General features: G+C 38.1%; 1 protein-coding gene across 10 annotated transcripts in view; it reads left to right on the top strand.

Moving 5' to 3' along the window:
- TRAK2 (trafficking kinesin protein 2) overlaps window positions 1–16697 on the top strand; it is a 28937-nt gene extending 12240 nt beyond the window's left edge. For 4 of the 10 annotated variants that reach the window (XM_075756330.1, XM_075756328.1, XM_075756329.1 and 1 more), the window contains exons 4-17: window positions 168–221; window positions 1015–1085; window positions 1743–1859; window positions 3121–3330; window positions 5189–5267; window positions 6992–7122; window positions 7323–7397; window positions 8091–8228; window positions 9153–9232; window positions 9948–10151; window positions 10288–10586; window positions 11348–11626; window positions 11864–11963; window positions 12562–16697. In XM_075756330.1, the coding sequence (XP_075612445.1) occupies window positions 168–221; window positions 1015–1085; window positions 1743–1859; window positions 3121–3330; window positions 5189–5267; window positions 6992–7122; window positions 7323–7397; window positions 8091–8228; window positions 9153–9232; window positions 9948–10151; window positions 10288–10586; window positions 11348–11626; window positions 11864–11963; window positions 12562–13240 (2516 nt within the window). In that variant the 3' untranslated portion in view covers window positions 13241–16697. Of the gene's footprint in view, window positions 1–167; window positions 222–1014; window positions 1086–1717; window positions 1860–3120; window positions 3331–5188; window positions 5268–6991; window positions 7123–7322; window positions 7398–8090; window positions 8229–9152; window positions 9233–9947; window positions 10152–10287; window positions 10587–11347; window positions 11627–11863; window positions 11964–12561 lie in introns of those variants that run through there. The other 6 variants (XM_075756337.1, XM_075756333.1, XM_075756334.1 and 3 more) reach the window with 3 other exon arrangements.
- Window positions 16698–18502: the final 1805 nt, after the last annotated feature.

Raw genomic sequence — 18502 nt, 5'->3', positions numbered from 1 at the left:
TAAAAGCACTAAGAGAGTTTTAATAGTGTAAAAAGTGTGTTTATACATGCATTTATGTTTTGGTGGTGGTGGATGCATGCAAATAAATCACCTATTTCCTTGCATTTTAATTCTGTCTCCTCTTTGTTCTTTCCTGCCCCCCTATCATTTATTTTCTGTCACTCTAGCTCTTATTGAACTTCCTTCCTCCTCCTTGGCTGGATCTCACAAATTTGCTCAAGGTAATTGAGACTTCTTCTTTACTAGCATCTTCTATTTCTCAGGATGAGACCTAGAGCAGACCAGTGCTTTCTGTTTTAGCACTGTGTTTTGTTCAGCGTTCAGATTTGTCACAAATTCTTCATGCTTTGTTTCTTCTTGACTCAGTCCTGTTTTTCAAATCCTACTTGTTCTCAGTTTTTTAATAGTTTTGCAAACTCTTCAAAATTCAAAGTCACTCAATCAGTAAGATAGGATGTACTGCTGGTTCTAAATTGCAGACATATATCATCCTATTTCTTTTTAACTGAAATTAATTCTTTCTAAGATGATCAAGCACTTAGATATGTTTTCATGTCTAGTCTCTGGGGACTCCGTACTTCCTGTGTATAGCTGTCTCACACACTAATGGGAATTTTGCTTCAAGGGTAAAGTCTGCAGGTGTGTTCAGCTATATTTGGATATGCTCCAATATACTCTTTCCTCTCTCCCCAGCAGGCTGGATGATTTAATAGCTTAGCTGTATTTAAATGATCTCAAGAGATTTTTCTCCATTTTCTAAATCTGAAGGATGAGTGAGCACCTCAAGTTTTAGCCAATATTGATGAAAACTGTAAATGTCCAATAACTCATTGTATCAGTCTCCCAAATGAGTTGTTTAATATTTCTGAAGATGTCTTTTTATAGCTTCCACTAGTTTTATCAACTGGAACTGTATTTGTATATAAACAACACCCTCTGAGTTTTAGGTCACTCCCTTCCCAGCAGTCATCTTGTACTTAAGCTTCTTCAGTAAGTATGTTTCTCTCTTCTCAGTTATTGGCACAGATAATGTGGAGCAGAAAACCTACAGTGATGCTGACATGGTCAAACATCTGTTAGCTGAGGTATGCTTGTCTCTGTAATGCAATGTTAATATATTTGAGGACATGTATTTGAGGAAGGGTTTTATTCAGCTACTGAAAATTTTGGTTCAGTTATCTTGAAGAGCTGCTTATCAAACAGTTAATAAACAGGTAATAAGCTGCCCATTGGGTTGCACTCAGAAACAAAATTTAGCAAAACTTTGGACACCCATGGACCCAGTGAGGTGTAAGAAAGAAACAGCTTTCTTCTGCTTTCCTGTTGCTCCTTTGCTTCTACCATCTCTTCACTATTCGAATTAAGTAGTCTGTTCTGGAGAAAGTGTCACTTGAAAGACCACAGGCCTAAGTATTGCGGCTTCTTTGTATGATTCAACGGATCCCATACAACACTCCACTACTCAGCACAAAAACCAGAAACTGTCCTCAGGTTTTGTGCTTTCCCCTCCCCCTGTTACTGGAAATGACTGTGGCAGAGAATGTGCTATATCAAGAAACACAGTTATGGATGTGTTCTGCATCCAAATGATGAAGCATTAATCATTGTTCTAACAGTGTTGATCCATTTGAGAGGGATCTCAGAGTGGTGATGCATTAGTAGTAGCTAGGAAAATCTAAAACTACTCTGAATTTAAACCTTATCTGATCAAAAGTAGACATTTATTCTTATTTTGTGAGCAGAAAGATCGGGACCTGGAACTGGCAGCTCGAATTGGACAAGCCCTCCTTAAGCGAAACCATCTGTTGATGGAACAGAATGAAGCACTAGAAGAACAGTTAGGACAAACTCTAGATCGAGTGAGTCATCTTCTTTTATTTTTTTCCTTCTTTTTTCTTTTTATGATGATGGTAAGAGGATTAATAGAAATAAGTTAATTTCATTGTGAAAGCAGGTGATTGCTGCTCTCAAACTACAGAAGTATACTCAGATATCATTCTCCTAATTGTTCAATCAGCTTTCTCAGTCCAAGAATTAACTATGAAGACTGCATGTTGTAATTATTGAGAAATTATGAGAATATTAGGTATTATTGTGATATATCTCTAGCAGGATTGCATTTTCAAAGTGTTTTTAACAATCAGTCTGATATCCCGCCGTTAAACTAAGAATCTAATAATCTAAGTCAAAACAAGTAGTTGTTATCTGACATGACCTGCTACATAACAACTTCACAAGTGAGGAAACAGCCAGAAAATGAGCTGGCTTAATGATGTGCTTACACTAAGAAGAAATAATTGAATGGATGAATAAATAAATGTAATGTAATAAAATGTAATGAAAAATGAATTCTGCTCAAGATCTTAATCTCTTTCTTTAAGCACAGATTATTGATCTAATCTTTTGTTTTTCTTTCTTAAAAAGAATTAAATAGATGACAAACGGTAAAGTATCCCAGGTTTTTAACCCTGGGGTCAACAGATGTAGTCTAAGTTACAGTGAAATGGATTCAGCTGCTTGTATAAAACAGTATGCTGGTAATAAAAATGTACTCACAATTAGCTGTGGGACAGCATAAATGTATGTATTCATATAAAAATTTAGATACGCAAAATAGAATTTATCTAAGTGAGATCTGTCTCTCTTCTTGTTTTTATTTGTCCTACAGTTCACTTAATGTATAGGCTGAGGGTACCAGTCTATACATATAAATAGATGTCTATCACTCCTTTTCTCCAGGAAGTTACAGTTCAGAAAAATGGTCATAATCAAAATGACAGTTAGTGTGTTAAAATGTAAACATGTATCAAAGCAGCTGAAAAATTATTTTGAAGTAAGCTATTAAAAAAGTAGGTTCTGTTGTCCATTCTTGTGTTTTCTTGAATTTTCAGTCTCCCTTACAGTGTTAAAATAATGATTTCGTGAACTTCCTATAAAATAAATAAAGGTTTAATCTCCTGTGCAAATATAAATAAATGGATCAAGATGTGTGAGCTATTTTTTAATCTCATTTTAGACTGGAGCAATGATATTCCAAGAGGCTGCATAAATAATACACTGTATATATACATTGTATAGCTAAAGTATATTTCATGAGCTGGTGATCTTCTTTTGTCATAGGTTAACCAGCTGCAGCATGAACTGTCAAAGAAGGATGACCTGCTTCGGATTGTTTCGATTGCTTCTGAGGAGAGTGAAACAGATTCCAGCTGTTCCACACCACTTCGTTTCAATGAGTCTTTCAATGTATCACACGATCTGTTGCAGCTGGATGTCTTGCAAGATAAACTCAGAGAGCTGGAAGAGGAGAACCTTGCTCTCCGATCAAAGGTATATCTGACTTACAGTGTATACCATATATGCTGGATATGAAATCACAGAATGGAGTGATGAATCAGGATGGTTTAAAAAAAATCCAGCATCTGGGTTTCTCTTGAAGACTACGACTATTATGTATCGCTATATACAAATCATACCTGAACACTTTCCCTCCACTCCCCATATCCTTCTGTTTCCTTCACTAGTCCTCATTATCTCCAGAGTACTCTAGTAGTCCTTCTTTAATGCCTTTATGGTATATGAAAGAATATGGGAACGTATGTAAGCACTCAGCAAAAGTACTCAGACCCATCAGGCCCTCAAGCTTGTGCGACCTGTTTTGATGTAAATCTGGCTGCAATTAGTAGTAGTATTTTGGGAATTCCATTGTGTTGCCATTACATTTTTGTCAGCCTGCATTCAATGCTAAGGGTTGATAAGTTTCTACACAAATTCTTTTAAAGACACGCTTAGTTTTGACTATGTGATTAGTCTCTGTATTTTAGTTGGTCTCTCGTGTATAAAACATGAATACAGGCACTGTGCCTTTACAAGGATAAATGGCTAGACAAAATAATGGCTATAAAAGTCATGGAACCAACAGCAGTTGGAGTCTACAGATGCGGTGTCTCTTCTTTGGAGGTGGAGGGTGGAACTTGTAAAATAGGAGATTGGTTAGAAGTGAGTTCTTTTGTTGTTTTTAAGAAAAGGGGAGTGTTGCTTGTAAGAAAGGTGTGTGGGAGTTATTTTGTATGTGGTTTTTGTTTTGTTTCTTATGTGAGTCTTTCCCAATATAAGCTTGTTAGAGCAGTAGAACAGAAACTAGATTCCTTTAATGTGAACAAAATATACTCTTCCCCTTGTTTTGTCTTCAAAATATTTAGCCTGAGATGCACATCCTTCCTAAGACTCCCTAATACCAAATGGTTAGTTTAGTAGTGCTGTAGGAGAAAAAAAGAGAAGATCAGACTGCTTGTATTATGCTCCTAATTTATGCTCCTAACGTTGTATATGATTACAGAACTTTACAGACCAGGGATTTAAATTAATCTACTTCAGTGTGAAAAAATGGAGTTGAAAATAGACTGCTGTCATTCTGTGATACAACATAACCTTCACTGACTTGAAATAGCCTCACTCATATTGAGCCTATATTTGCTTTTTTTAAAATATTTTCATGTGACAGCATTATGTAAAGAAGTGTGTTTGCTTGCACTCATGTAGCTGTACTTCTACTTGTTTGGGTAATCTTTAAACCCATTTACTAAGTTTTATGCTGAGTCACTTACTGGCAAACAGTTCTGAATATAGAAGACTTATCTGTGCAAAGTTTAATATTATCATGCTCACAATTGAAAGTGGGAATCCAGCATGCTCAGTGTTGTTTAGACCTGTTGTAATACTTGGTTTCTGGTCCAGAAAATTTACAGTCTAAACAGACTAGTTGGGGAATATGGAGAAAAGCTGTTCTACTGAGAGCTTTTCAGTGCTGTAAAACATTTGGCTAACATCATTCAGTTTTCAAGATTTCTTTGCCGTAAGCAGTTTTGAAGCAAATTCAGTTGCTTACATCTGATTACTGTGTTGGTTTTCTTTCCCTACCAAATTACATATTTTTGCAACAATTTTATATTAGTGGTGAGAGATCAGGTTTTGTTCATGTGTCTGTTTGTCTTCCACTCAAAAGACCTATACAATTCAGGGAAACAGGTTATGGTGGAAAAAATGCTTAGGAAGTATGGCCAGACACACGGAAATTATAAAGATAGAGGGGAGACTCTTCTGTTCCAACAATTTCAGAAATAAAAATTTAGAAGGTTAATGTATGTATAGATAAACTGAAATTGGAATACCAATAATTTTCTTGAAGGCTTGCCATCTGAAGACAGAAACCATTACATATGAAGAGAAGGAACAGCAGCTGGTCAATGACTGTGTCAAAGAGCTCCGTGAGTATCCATGCTGTATCTTGCAATGGCAAAATGGTATTTGAAATACCTAGTGCCTACACCTTAGTTATACCTGAATCAAAATACGAGTTTCAGTAATCTATGCCAATTATTCAAGTCTTACTCTTTACCCAAGTGCAAAATTGTTCCTGTATTTCGTCAAGTTTCACTTTGTCATTCATCTTCAGGTACGTCTACTGTGTTTAGAGAGAGAAAATGGATACAAAATCTAATATCTGTAAACCTCCTAAAGTAAAGTCTACAGACACTGGAAAATCAGCAAAATATACTTCTTGAATAGAGTATTCAGCATACTTGACACTGAAATGTATCAGTGCACAGACTCTTAAATGCTCATTCTAAAGCATTATATATCTATGAACACATTAGTTTGATTTGTAATATATCTTTTAAAAATAAAACATTTAAAATGGCAAGTGTTTTAATTTGTCTAGAACAGGTGTCCGTATTTGCTTTGGGGACTACTTATTTGCAAAGAATTACAGCTACTCTTATACAAATGCACATTAAGTATTCTGAAACAATAAGGAACAATCTTTTTGTGTGTGCGGTGATAGTGTAACCTGGTGGTACATTTTTTTTTTTATCTGTAGTCATTTGATGTGTGCTACTTCCTTTGTGCATAATAACCTTAAGCTAATATTTTAAGATTTTTTTTTTTCCTATACAACCACCATAAAGAAGACTGAGTTGCTGCTTGATTCTTCCAGATGACCACAAAATACTACAAATTGATACATAATTGGTTGTTAATTTACTCCATTCCCTCTGAGAAAATAGGTATCTTTTGCAAATAGAAGTTATTTCATATAAGCTCTCCTATTTTCCTTCAATAAGGATGTCTGTGAGTTCCGTTTTGTCCAATTCTGTAGGACATATATACATGCTAGGTAATTTAGACTCACAGAAGGAATCCACTCCCAAAGGATGTCTAGTCTGCAGCTTTAAAATTTGTGTCTTCAGGAAAAAGGTATCTGTCTGTGAGCTTAAATGTCCACAGGCCCATGCACAGGACCTTGTTCTGCAGTAAATCTGTGAGGTACAATAACAACTAAATTTGTGACCTTTATGCAAGAGTGATCAGAGTTTATTATGACTTTGCTATGGCTTCAGAGCAAGTATACAAACAATACTAACTACATAAAAATATTTTGGCTTTTTGAAGTGCCTTGTCATCTCACTTGATGCAGTGCTTGCTCAAAGGAAAAAAAACCCTGGAAATTGTATGCAGTGGGTCTATGTTACACTTGACAAGGTCTGACAAAATGCCTTTGCTTACAGAGAATGGTAGTTAATAACAAGATCAATCCAGAGCCTGGCTTCTTCAGCATATTCCAAGTCTGGCCTTGGTCATGAGAGCCAGTGTGTCATTTGAAATTGTTTATTGCAGCTTATCTTGGATTTTATTATGGTCATTTCATATACCTGTGGTACGTATTTCAGGTTCTGCATTCTTAGCTTTTAATGTTACACCTGCATTTGAAGTTAACTCTCTTCTCCTCCCCACGATTTCTCTTTATCTTTCCCTTATGGATGTTCTAAGGCACCTACTCTTAAGTACTATGAATTGATTTCCTAACACTATTGGTCATTTTGCAGATTGTTGTTGACTTTCAGTGATCTTTTCTAGGTTTTGGGTTTGGGTTGGTTTTTTGTCACATGTTGGGAAAAGCTCTCTACTAAGTTCCTTTTATGTTTTGTAGGACAAACAAATGCTCAAATTTCCAGAATAACAGAGGAGTTGTCAGAGAAGAGTGAGGAATTAGTTCGCTACCAGGAAGAGATCTCATCCCTCTTGTCTCAGATTGTTGATCTGCAACATAAACTCAAAGAGGTAAGTGAATACCGCATAAGAGCGTATGCGCACACGTGTGTGCATGCGCGTGCGCACCAGTGCTTACAGCAGGTAAAAATTGACTTGCAAGCTGGTGGTTACACTGCAAGAAAGTGGCTGTTTCAGGAAAGTATGGCAGAGGATCAACTATCTCGGGGAAATCGGCTGAGAAAATGATGAGCACCTTTTTGTGCTTTCAGCATGTGATTGAAAAGGAGGAGCTGAAACTTCACTTACAAGCTTCCAAAGATGCTCAGAGACAACTGACAGCAGAGGTACTTAAGGCTTCTATACATACACATTTAGATAAACGTTTAGAATAGAATACAAGAGAAAGAAAACTAAGAGAGAATGGGAACTGTTGCTTTTTAAATATGTAGGGCTTTTCATTTTTTGTTGTGGTTGGAGTCATATGATTGGAGGAAAAGAATAATTATTTTTGTCGTTCACAGGAATATGAAAGACAAGGAAGGCATTCCAAGTAGGGAGGTCTTACTGTTCTTAGTAGTTATGAGAAAAAGAGTGGTTTAGTGTGAATGTTACTGATTATATCAACAATACTGTAGCTTATTAGATTTTAAGGAAGTTCTCTTTGTGCATCAGCAGTTGATGTATTTGCAGAGTTTTTCGATGTATTTTCCTTTGGATTTTATCATACTTTTTCCTCTTTTGAGTCTTAATTTGGACTTCATGCTTCACCACTAAAATTGGTGCAGGTACTATGCTGGCCATTGTCCATTCCAGATGTTGACATGTGCCGTACAGTTGGAAAAATATTAGTGTTAAATAAGTTGATACATGTTTCTGTAGGAGTTAATTCAGTTTCATTCTGTCTTTTCTCTGAAGCTTAACAGTTGGAAAAATACTGGTGTTAAAACAGTCAATACAGGTTTCTGTAGGAGTTAGTTTCATTCTGTCTTTTCTCTGAAGCTTACTGGTATCACGTGATGCCCTCTTTTCTCTTTCAGCTACATGAGTTGCAAGATCGGAATGCAGAGTGTCTGGGGATGTTGCACGAATCACAAGAAGAAGTGAAGTTGCTGCGCAGCAGAGCCAGCTCTATTTCTTGTCTCTGCCACCCCCAATCATGTGGAGCATTTCCTGTGGTAATAAATACCGCTAGTGTGGCACACATCTACTGGCACATACGGCCTCTAGTAGCATACAACTATATGAGTAAAACAGCCATTACAGGAGCTGCAGCAGGAACTATTTTGTAGAGGGCAAAGGAGCTGATCTAATGTTCTTAAAATTCTCAAAAGTGTACACATTAAAGAATTGAATGTATTAGGAAACTAATCATTCACTTGCCATGTTGTGGTATTAAAATGATTTTTTTCTTTATATGCCTTTTCCATTAAATATGGGAATTGGCATGTTCTACGGCTAGTGCTCAGTTGTGCTAGTATATTGTTCAATGTTGATGTGAATTTCATAACTTGACAGTATTTCTTTAAGAAACAAAGCATCTTTTCCAGAGTTCAAAGAGTATTTTTCTTCCTTTATGTAATTTATGTTGTAATTTTATGTCCTTGTGAGATTATGTCCTTGTGAGATTGCAAGCATCATCAGAAATGCATGACCTGAGGTTAATTGCCAGAGATGACTAAACCAATGGAAAAAGGTTAAAAGCATTTATTTTCCTCCACTTACTAGTGTCAGGTATGTTCTGATGTACTCTCAAAAATTTCCAGGCTGTTCTGGGCATTTTTCAGGTTTTGGTTGATTGTTCTGTGTATACAGAATCCCTCGTGTACGTGTTTGGCCTTGTAAGAAGTGCTCTTACAATTGTAGCTTAACTTAAGAAACCAACATAAAAAGTACCAAGAAAAAGCAGATATTGCTAATGAAAACTGAATCCATACTGATTATGCATAGGTGTAGTTATGGTGGAAAACTCCCCTTCAGAGACTGAAGGGTTTGTCCGAAATGCACAAATACCGGGGAAACAAATGAGTGTTTTCTGAGAGATGTTTTCTGCTAAAATTGTCACTAATTTGTCCACTGTTCCGGTTTACGTTTTTCTCTAGGATTCCCTTGCAGCAGAAATTGAAGGGACAATGCGGAAGGAATTGAATAAGCGTGATGAATCTGTTCTCTCAAAGCAAAAGTATGTTTTCAGATCTCTATGTGCTATTTCAATATTTTTTCCATATGCTTGTATTAAGTAAGGCAAAACTGATTTCTGGAAATCTATAAATGTGAACATTCCCTCTATAGTAAGTTTTTTCTACGTAACTTGATGAAAAAAGCTTTGTAGTATTTTGTAATCTTTTCAACTTTGAAACCTATGATTCTTATTTGATTCTATAAGGAAGTTGGGAATTTGCTAAAAGGATGTTACTTCATTCTTTAATTTGTGAGATTTCTGATGCAAATTCTGTGATGCACAGCACTAGTTTTATCCCTTTTAACGCTTAAAGAAAAATTCTCCAGCAAATGAAATTACAGCTGAAAGATTGATAACGGTTTTCAAAGCCCTGAAGACCTGGAGCCTTTACTTCTAAGCAAGTAGTAGTGAGTTTTATATATGCTTTCATGAGCATATATTTAATAAATAAATAAAATGTATGCTCCTGAGTGTTCTCAAGTGGTTATCAATAGAGGTTCACGTCTTTCAGGTAGAAGCAAGTGTTAATTCTGGTATTTAGTAGAGCAGCACTCCTGAAAAGATGGGTGTCTTAAGCAATACTTTTTCTGGGCTTAAATCTTTTTAGTCAGGTCTCTGCAGACTTTCAAAAGTCTGTTGTTCAGAGCTTTTTCCTTCTTACATCTTTTTCAAAATGCTTCTGAAAACCACATTTGTTTGCTTGTCTTTTATGCAGGGGTCAACAGAAACGAGTATTTGACACTGTCAAGGTTGCTAATGTCACTCACGGCCGCTCATCTTCCTTTCCTGCCCCACTGCCAATCCCTGGATCTAATCGGTCAAGCGTTGTTATGACAGCAAAGCCCTTCCAGTCTGGTGTACACCAATTGGAGAGCCACACACAGATGACCCAGAGGACCAGCTCTGAGAAGAATGTGAAGTAGGTGACACAGCCTGTTACCTTCTTTCTAAACTAACTGATCCAAAACTAAATCCAGACTGGACCTCTGCTGTGTAAGAGAGAAATAGTTAATTTAATGGTCTTCATATCTGTTATGCTTTGGTGTTTCTTACAGAGACACTCATCATACCGGCCAGCCGGGAACCCCTGGAGACAATGACTTAGTCACAGCTCTGCACAGACTCTCCCTCCGTCGTCAGAACTACCTGAGTGAGAAGCAGTTCTTTGAGGAGGAATGGGAGCGAAAAATGCATTTGCTGGCTGAGCAGAAAGAAGGGGCTAGTGGCTGTAGTACACCGACAGAAAGCTGTTTTTCCCTGGGTGCAAACTCAGAATTCACTGATCTCTCTGCCAGCTCTAGTAATCTCCGTGTCCTCCTACCAGAAAAATTGCAAATTGTCAAACCCATTGAAGGTAAGAGGATCATACAACCATAGAATGGTTTGGGTTGGAAGAGACCTTCAAGATCATCTAGTTCCAACCCCCTTGCCATGGGCAGGGACACCCTCCACTAGACCAGGTTGCTCAAAGCCCCATCCAACCTGGCCTTGAACACTTCTAGCGATGGGGCATCCACAGCTTCTCTGGGCAACCTGTTACAGTGTCTCACCGCTTTCACAGTGAAGAATTAAAGCCATTACCCCTTGTCCTATCACTACATGCCCTTGTAAACAGTCCCTCTCCAGCTTTCCTGTAGGCCCCCTTTAGGAACTGGAAGGCTGCTGTAAGGTCTCCCTGGAGCCTTCTCTTCTCCAGGCTGATCAACCCCAACTCTGTCAGCCTGTCCTCACAGGAGATGTGCTCCAGCCCTCTGATCATCTTTGTGGCCCTCCTCTGGACTTGCTTCAACAGGTTCCTTCTCTCATCAGCAGAAAAGGATTTTACATTAATTTGCCAACTAAATCAGTGTTGGTGTGTGTATAGCTAGGTATGATAATGCAGTAAGAGGAAATATTAGTATTTGGTAGGCTACATGCCAACTAGCTCATCAGTATCACTTTCTACTTGGCTTTCTTATATGGTGCTAGGCTTTTTCTTGGCATTGCCATCCAATCGTGCCATGTGTGTCACAGTGTTGGCAACAGTTGGCTGGAATTGTTTTGATCGTGAATTCTTGTAACTCAATATAATAGTAGGTAATGGCTCTGTGAGACTCTTCTCTTTTGTCACACCAGGATCTCAGACTCTGTTTCACTGGCAGCAGCTTGCTCGACCCAACCTAGGCACCATTCTTGACCCAAGACCAGGTGTTGTTACAAAAGGTTTTACCCCTCTGTCTGATGATACGGTGTACCACATCTCAGACTTGGAGGAGGATGATGAGGAAGAAGGTGAAGGAGGTATAACTTTTCAAGTGCAACAGTCCTTCCTGGAGAAAAAGAAATGTACAGTAGCAAAGCCAGTGGCAGGGATTTTCCTGCCACCTATTACTTCAGCAGCAGTACCGCTCACCGGTAAGAAGCATGGGTAGTGTTTTTTCCTCTTCTTCTTCTTTTTTTTTTTTTTTTTCCCCCCAGTGTCTTTTTCTCCGTGGAAAGTATTTGGCCTTGCCACACTGCTGTGTTTGCTGTCTTTATTCTTTATCCAAAAAAAAAAAGCAGTGACAGTAACATTGTCTTAACCTTTGCTTTGATTAGTCCTTACTTGTCTTTATTTTTACCCTCAATGGATGTAAATTCTCCATGTTGCAGCCTCGAATCCAGGGAAGTGTCTGTCTTCCACAAATTCCACGTTTACCTTTACTACCTGTAGGATCCTTCACCCATCTGATGTCACTCAAGTTACTCCCAGGTATGATGACTGCTGACATCCTAAGAGTTGCTGCATACGATTAAACAGTTGCTTCCTGGCTTCTGATACATGGACCAGTTTTAAAAATACCAAGGCAGCTAGGCTACACATAGGATGTTACTCATACAAATAAGTTGTAATTACAAAGTGGAAACCTGAAATTCTCTACAGTGATAGTTAAAATAGGTTAGGGTAACTTAAAGGAAGTACATTTATACTCTTAAATAGCAAATGCCTTGTATTGTATACCTATTAAAAAAAATAATAATTGATACTACCAGATTTTTTTTCCCAATTGTGTCATTTTTTTTAAACTAAGTTATTACTGGACATCTATGTTGATATTCTAACACAGTACAGGTGACCACAGAAGGTAAATTCATTGGTACTTACACCAAAGCCTCTCTGTCAACGTAGCGTTTTCTAAATGTTTTGCAGGACAATAATTCTGAATGTACTAAAGCTGAAACTGTTAGAGCTAATAGCAATAGTTTACTTTCTCGAGCCTTCGGTATACTGAAAGGCAAATACAGAGCAGAGCAAGTGTAAAGATGTCTAATGTGTACATCTTCTCTCTTTCATTTTTGTTTTATTTCAGCTCCATGGGTGCCCCATTTTCACTTGGAAATACTGTCAGCAGTATTGGAAATCCAGTAGTGAGCACTCCAGCTGTGTCTTACGGCCTTAGTATTGGAGAATTTCTCACCAACAGAAGAGATTCAACTACTACCTTCAGCAGCACAAGCAGTCTGGCTAAACTTTTGCAAGAACGAGGCATCTCTGCTAAGGTTTATGATAGCCCTGTATTAGAAAAACTGCCTTTGCTACAGCCCCCTCGAACTCTCCTTATTCCTTCTACTCCACCAAATTCTCCCTCACGTTCACCTTGTCCTTCCCCTCCACCATTTGAGCCTCGAGCACATCACTCAGAAAATTTCCTGGCTTCTCGACCAGCAGAAACATTCTTGCAAGAAATGTATGGCCTAAAGCCCTCCCGTCATGCTCCAGATGTAGGCCAGCTGAAGATGAACCTAGTGGACAGGCTGAAGAGGCTGGGTATTGCCAGGGTGATCAAGCCCCCTGAGAAGCAGGACCACAGGAAGAATCAGGGCCCAGAGGTCAGCTTGCAGAGGCAGGGCTCTGCTGTGTTTTTAAATGCAGGTAGCAACTTAATGGCAGGACTGAGAAGAAACCAGAGTCTTCCAGCCATGATTGGAGCATTGGGAGCTCCAGTTTGCACACAGTCATCAAAAATGGATATCCTAAAGGAGGACTGACTGGTCTGAAAAATTATTGACTTCTAGCATAGTTAATAATGCACAAGGGATGAACATCCAGTACAGGCATCGTTAGATGTGTTACAGAAGAGTTGGAGAAGGCACGTGCATGTTAAAGATATGGGAGAGAGAAGTGTTGAGATCAAGGAGAAAAAGAACATTGCTTGGGTTTGAGGAAGAAAGCTTTCGTGGAAGATAAGAAAGAAGAAACCAAAGCTTAGTATTGAGACCCCATTCAGCATCTGTATTAACCAAAATTAAATACCATTGTAGACATTCTCAGTATTTTAACCTTTTAAACTGTACATGTAGAACTGTCTTGCAGGTGCTGTTCTATTTTTTCCATCATACAAACATAGTATTTTACTAGTTGTTAGCAGTCAGACTGTATCATTTAAATGTAATACTAAATTAACAGTCAGTCTGACCAGCATTATTGGTCCAAGTTCCTCTCTGTAACAAGCAAATATGAAAACTTGGGATTTTTTTTTTTAATTATGCTTGTATTTTCCTTTTCAGAAACTGTACTCTTTTGAACTCCTCCCCACTTTGAGATACAGGGGAGAGAACTTTTAATTCTATGTAAGAAAACAATATTTCTGTTTACAAGCATAGAAACTGGTGGTCAGGATTTATATTTTGAAAGAGCGCAATTGTGTGAGTGCGGTATTAACAGAAGTTAATGTCTTTCCAGAGCTTCTGAAGCACATAGAGGAAGGTGCAATGAATAAGAATTAAGAGGCAGAAAAGTATGTATTTGGGTGAAAACGTCAAGCTAAGAAATCTTTCCAAAGTGTGCTGTGCATCTTTTTAAATGAGGGTATTTTTGCACATACAAAAAAAAATTAAAAATCTCAGGCACATTTCAGTGTTGCAAAAGGGAAATAAAACCTAGGTGCTTGATTCAGGGTTTCTTTGTATTTGACAGAAGTGGAGAGCATTTACTTCAAGACAAGTGTCGGAAATTCGGTAAACTGATTCTTGACAGGTAGACATTCTGTATATTTGAGAGTTCTGCAGTAAACTTCAGGACTTTCGTTCACTTATTTCTGCTTTTAGGCAGGATTTTGTTTAAAACACTTCATTAAGAGCAAAATTTACCAGTCTCTATTCAGAAACAGGAAGATGAAAACTACTGTTCTTGGTAGTATTTTAATGAACATAAATGAGTTTTGTCTACAGTGAAATCCCATGTTTTAATGATGGAGAGTGGTCCTGAACCTGATTCTGAACAAAGGTGAGACAGGCTTTCCATCTCAAAAGAGAAGTCTCTTTTAGAAATCTGATTTCTGAGTGGTAATCAGCAAAATATTATTGCCCATGCTGCTTTTTGGATTCCTTCCTGTCCAAGGTTCTAGTCATAACTGAATAATCTACAATAGATTTATAGTGTAACTTAAAGAAGAAAAAAGTTTACCCAGAATTCCTCAGAGGAATGGGTCTTTGCTAGTGACCTGAATGGAACCAGGTTCTTAATCATTTTGTAATTTTTCACTGTTCAACATTTAAAAATTATTTTAAAGTTTAGTTTCCACACAATTAGATAAAACAGTCAAAGTTTACCTTGCTTGTTACAGTGTATGTGGGACATAGCTGGTATCTGTCTGGGTGCGTGGTGTGAAGCATAAGTATAATTACACTGATTTGCATTTGCCATCAGGCACATCCACCATAGTCAGCACCCTTGTTGCTGCAGGGTTGAGCGGAGTAGGGCAGGAAAGGTAAGCTTCTTAGCCTGGTTTGTAGGAAATTTGTAATGTGGCCTTTCTGCTTTTGCCCTTCTATAGATCTTGTGGTGACTCTTTAATATAACAGTTTGGTAAAAGGAAAAGGAGTAACCACTTCAAACTTGCACAGGGATTCTCAGCAGAAACTTGTCTGTCAGCAGCGCACAGAAATATTCAGGAACTCCTGCAGTTGCCTTTTGCTCTCTAAGCAAAAATCTTACACTTCTCAAAGGTGAATTTTATTTAAAATACTATATACGGGTTAATTTTGTTTTTTAAATAAAAATATTTAATTTCTTCATGTAAGTATTTATGTTTGCATGTACTTAGCTGTGCATGGGGTCTTGCCTAGCTAAATAAAGTAAGAGTGAAAGGAGCGGGAGGAGGTAATTTTGCTCTCCAGTGAACTAAGACAGGTTTGTGTGCTGTCTGTGCAACTTCTAGGGAAACAACAGGAATGAGTTAAGAAAATATTAGACAGTTTGGAATCAACAGAGAAGTGTACAGTATGTCAAAAGTATGTCCATTTTATGTGTGTTTATTATAGGAATACATGTAAGTTACAGGTAGATTTTTGAAGGTATTACAGTGTTTCTAACTGCCTTCATTAGATAACTCCAGCCAGTGGATCATTCTGTGTGTTAGCAGCAGAACCAGCACACCAGCTAAATCAGAATTCCTTTGGCAGACCAGGTTTCATTTAAAATTAATCTAGAAGCACATTAATTAAATGCATATTTCTCTTTGGGACACTTCCATATTCCATAGCCCAACAGTATAAACTTGTTCAGTTCAAACAATACTATGGATATGTCGAGAGGTTGGTTGGTTGGTTTGTTTTCTGTAGGATGATGTATCATCAGATACTTCACACAAGACAACAAGAAAATGGAAGAATCTGTATAACATCGTGTTTGTGTGTTTATCCAGTTGGTCAATGGCTGTGGTGCAGTGTCGTTGAAATTCTGTCATGCGTTTATACCTTTGGACGGTCATGCGCATTTTGTATATGTATGTCTAGCTTGCAGCAACAGGGAGAAATTGGTACTCCTTCCAAATTTACTGTTTTGTGCCTAAACCTAGAAGATAAACTTTTCTGAGTAACATACATGTTTCAGAGAACATACTAAAAGTTGCTGTCATTTTAGGAAGTGATTTGGCTTCTGTTGCTTCCTGTAAGAGAGAAAACCAACTTGCATGAATAAGATAGCTGAGATCCTGCACAAGTTCTTTTGATCCTGCACAGGTGTGATTTGGTTGAGCAGGAGGTAGAACTAGAAGGAATGGAGACTTACATTGCGGAAAGGTTCTGTTATCTTGCAGGTTTGAGACAAAAATAGATGCTAGAAAGAAGGAACTTAACATGCTTGTGAAGGTTTCAAGAGACAGAAGGGAATTCTTGTAGTATTTACTTCTATTCAGGTTGGCTTAAACCAAGCACAAATGTATAGCTTTCTAGTTTCACTGTTTTTGATGAGCTCAGTGATACCTGCATCCTCAAAATACCTGTGGTCAAAGTTAAAAGTCTACTGGAGTCAAACAGCAGCAGAGAGGGATGGAGAATATTGGGTTTGGGCCTCATTTGGCTGTTACACAAGGGGATTATACACAATGTTTGAGCAGTCTGGGAATTTCATAGTATTTTTTTCATCTGCTTTTTGCACTTACTGTTGTTTCGTAGTGGAATGTAAATTTGATAATAAACATGTATAACATGCCATTTTTCAGTATATTGGCATCTTGTATGGTTTGTTCCAGAAGTCATCTTCTATACTAGTGTTCTATAATAAACCTAAAATTAGGCCTTTTTTTGGCTAAAATGTAGTGATTGTTATACTGTACACAAGCTTAGTGAGTTGGTATGTGCACAAGTGGTGTCTGTAAAAGCTGAGAAATTGATGTAAAACTTGATCAGGCTGCGCTGGGCTGTGCTGCAGTCTGACTTGGCACAGTAAATGTGCGATCCTTAAACCCAGGACAGAATGCTTACAGAGTACCTTCTGCTGCACTTTGAAAAGCCTGTTACTTAAGAATGAAAAACGTCATAAATGAAGAATAGCTCATTAACTTTTATACAGAATATTTGAATGTGAGCCTCACTTTAAATGAATGTGTTCATTTTCTGGTACTTTGGGGGTTTAGTGTGTCTGTGTTGTTTTGAGTTTTTTTTTCTCTTTTTATTTTACAGCAGCTAATATGTTCCTCTAGCATTATACTGTTAGAAACAACACTGCTGTTTTTCCATCTCAGTAGCTGATGTTACGTCAGCCCTCTATTTGTGATTAAATGGGGGTAGAGATTGAAACTAAGCTACTTACCCTGAAGGGTACTCCCTTTGTGTAGGTCTCACTGTGAAGTTTCTTGGCACAGAGGTGCCAGGTTCTTGCCAGTCGTGTCTGTCTGGGGCTGTGCGTACCACCTTCAGCACAGCTCCTGCACTCACGTTTCAGCCTGTAAAGTTCTGATCATTTCTCCCAAAACACTGAGTTCCTTCAGTGGTACATAATGGGAACAACATTGTTTTCCAGTTAACAGGGTCTTACTTGAATTAGCCTAACAATTACTGACAGCGGTTCCTCTGTGTGCATGACATCTCAAAGAACTGAGCACCACCATTACCCTATGGAAAGTATCCTGTATTTATTTAGCTTTCTTATTTTTCTGACATTAGAAGAGGGAGAAGGGGTTGCACTCTTGTCAGACTGAAGTTGACTTTTCAGCAGAACTTTTCATATGCTGATGCTTACAAGTGGGACATTTTGAGGTGACATTCTCGTCCCGCAGTTCTCTGCAATCGTCATACCTATAAATGGTTAGGCAGGATTGAGCTGCAAGCTGGAACACCGGTATCTGGGTTGCAAGAGATGTTCACCAAGTTTCCTTTGCTAGCAAGTAACTAACTAACAGTTTCCTAATATTCATTATATTTATGCACAAGAGTACTTAACATATTTGTATTTGCATGTCCTTAGAACAAAGGCCTATGTTACCAGTGTAATTAACTGATGACATTACAGAAATGTGTCCCACAGTGGAGAAGCATAATGGCCATAGGCAGATAAACAGCACCAGAGGAACATTAGATAGTGGTAGAGTTGGGATTTCTGGCTACGTGCTCTATCTGCATCAAAGCTGTTCATGGTGCAGATGAAAAGAAAATTAATGTCAGGATACAAGTTCCTGTTGAACTTGAGAGATTTCAGCTGTCCTGAAACACCTGAGCCTGAGGAGTACAGCTGGCTGCCGCTTTGTCGGAGTGCACACGCTGTGTAAGAGTTTGTGGTGGGTTTTTTTTCCCACTTGTTCTCTAGCACTTCGGCTGTAGTAAGGGAAGAGAGTTGTAATCCCTTTGAAGCTACAGGAAAAGAGCTAGAACTAACGACAAAAAGCTCAGGCGTGCCTGAGGAAGGTGCAAGGAAGAGCTTCCTGGACAAAATAGGTTTATTAAGCCACCTAAGTCAATAGGCCTTTGGCAATTCTGAAAAGAAATTCTGGAGTGTTTCTGCACAGATGAGATCTAGAAGTACTTTGAGCT

This window comes from Balearica regulorum, chromosome 6, assembly GCF_011004875.1.
Source record: "Balearica regulorum gibbericeps isolate bBalReg1 chromosome 6, bBalReg1.pri, whole genome shotgun sequence".
Taxonomy (NCBI): Eukaryota; Metazoa; Chordata; class Aves; order Gruiformes; family Gruidae; genus Balearica; species Balearica regulorum.
This window is presented reverse-complemented; position numbering and strand designations above follow the sequence as displayed.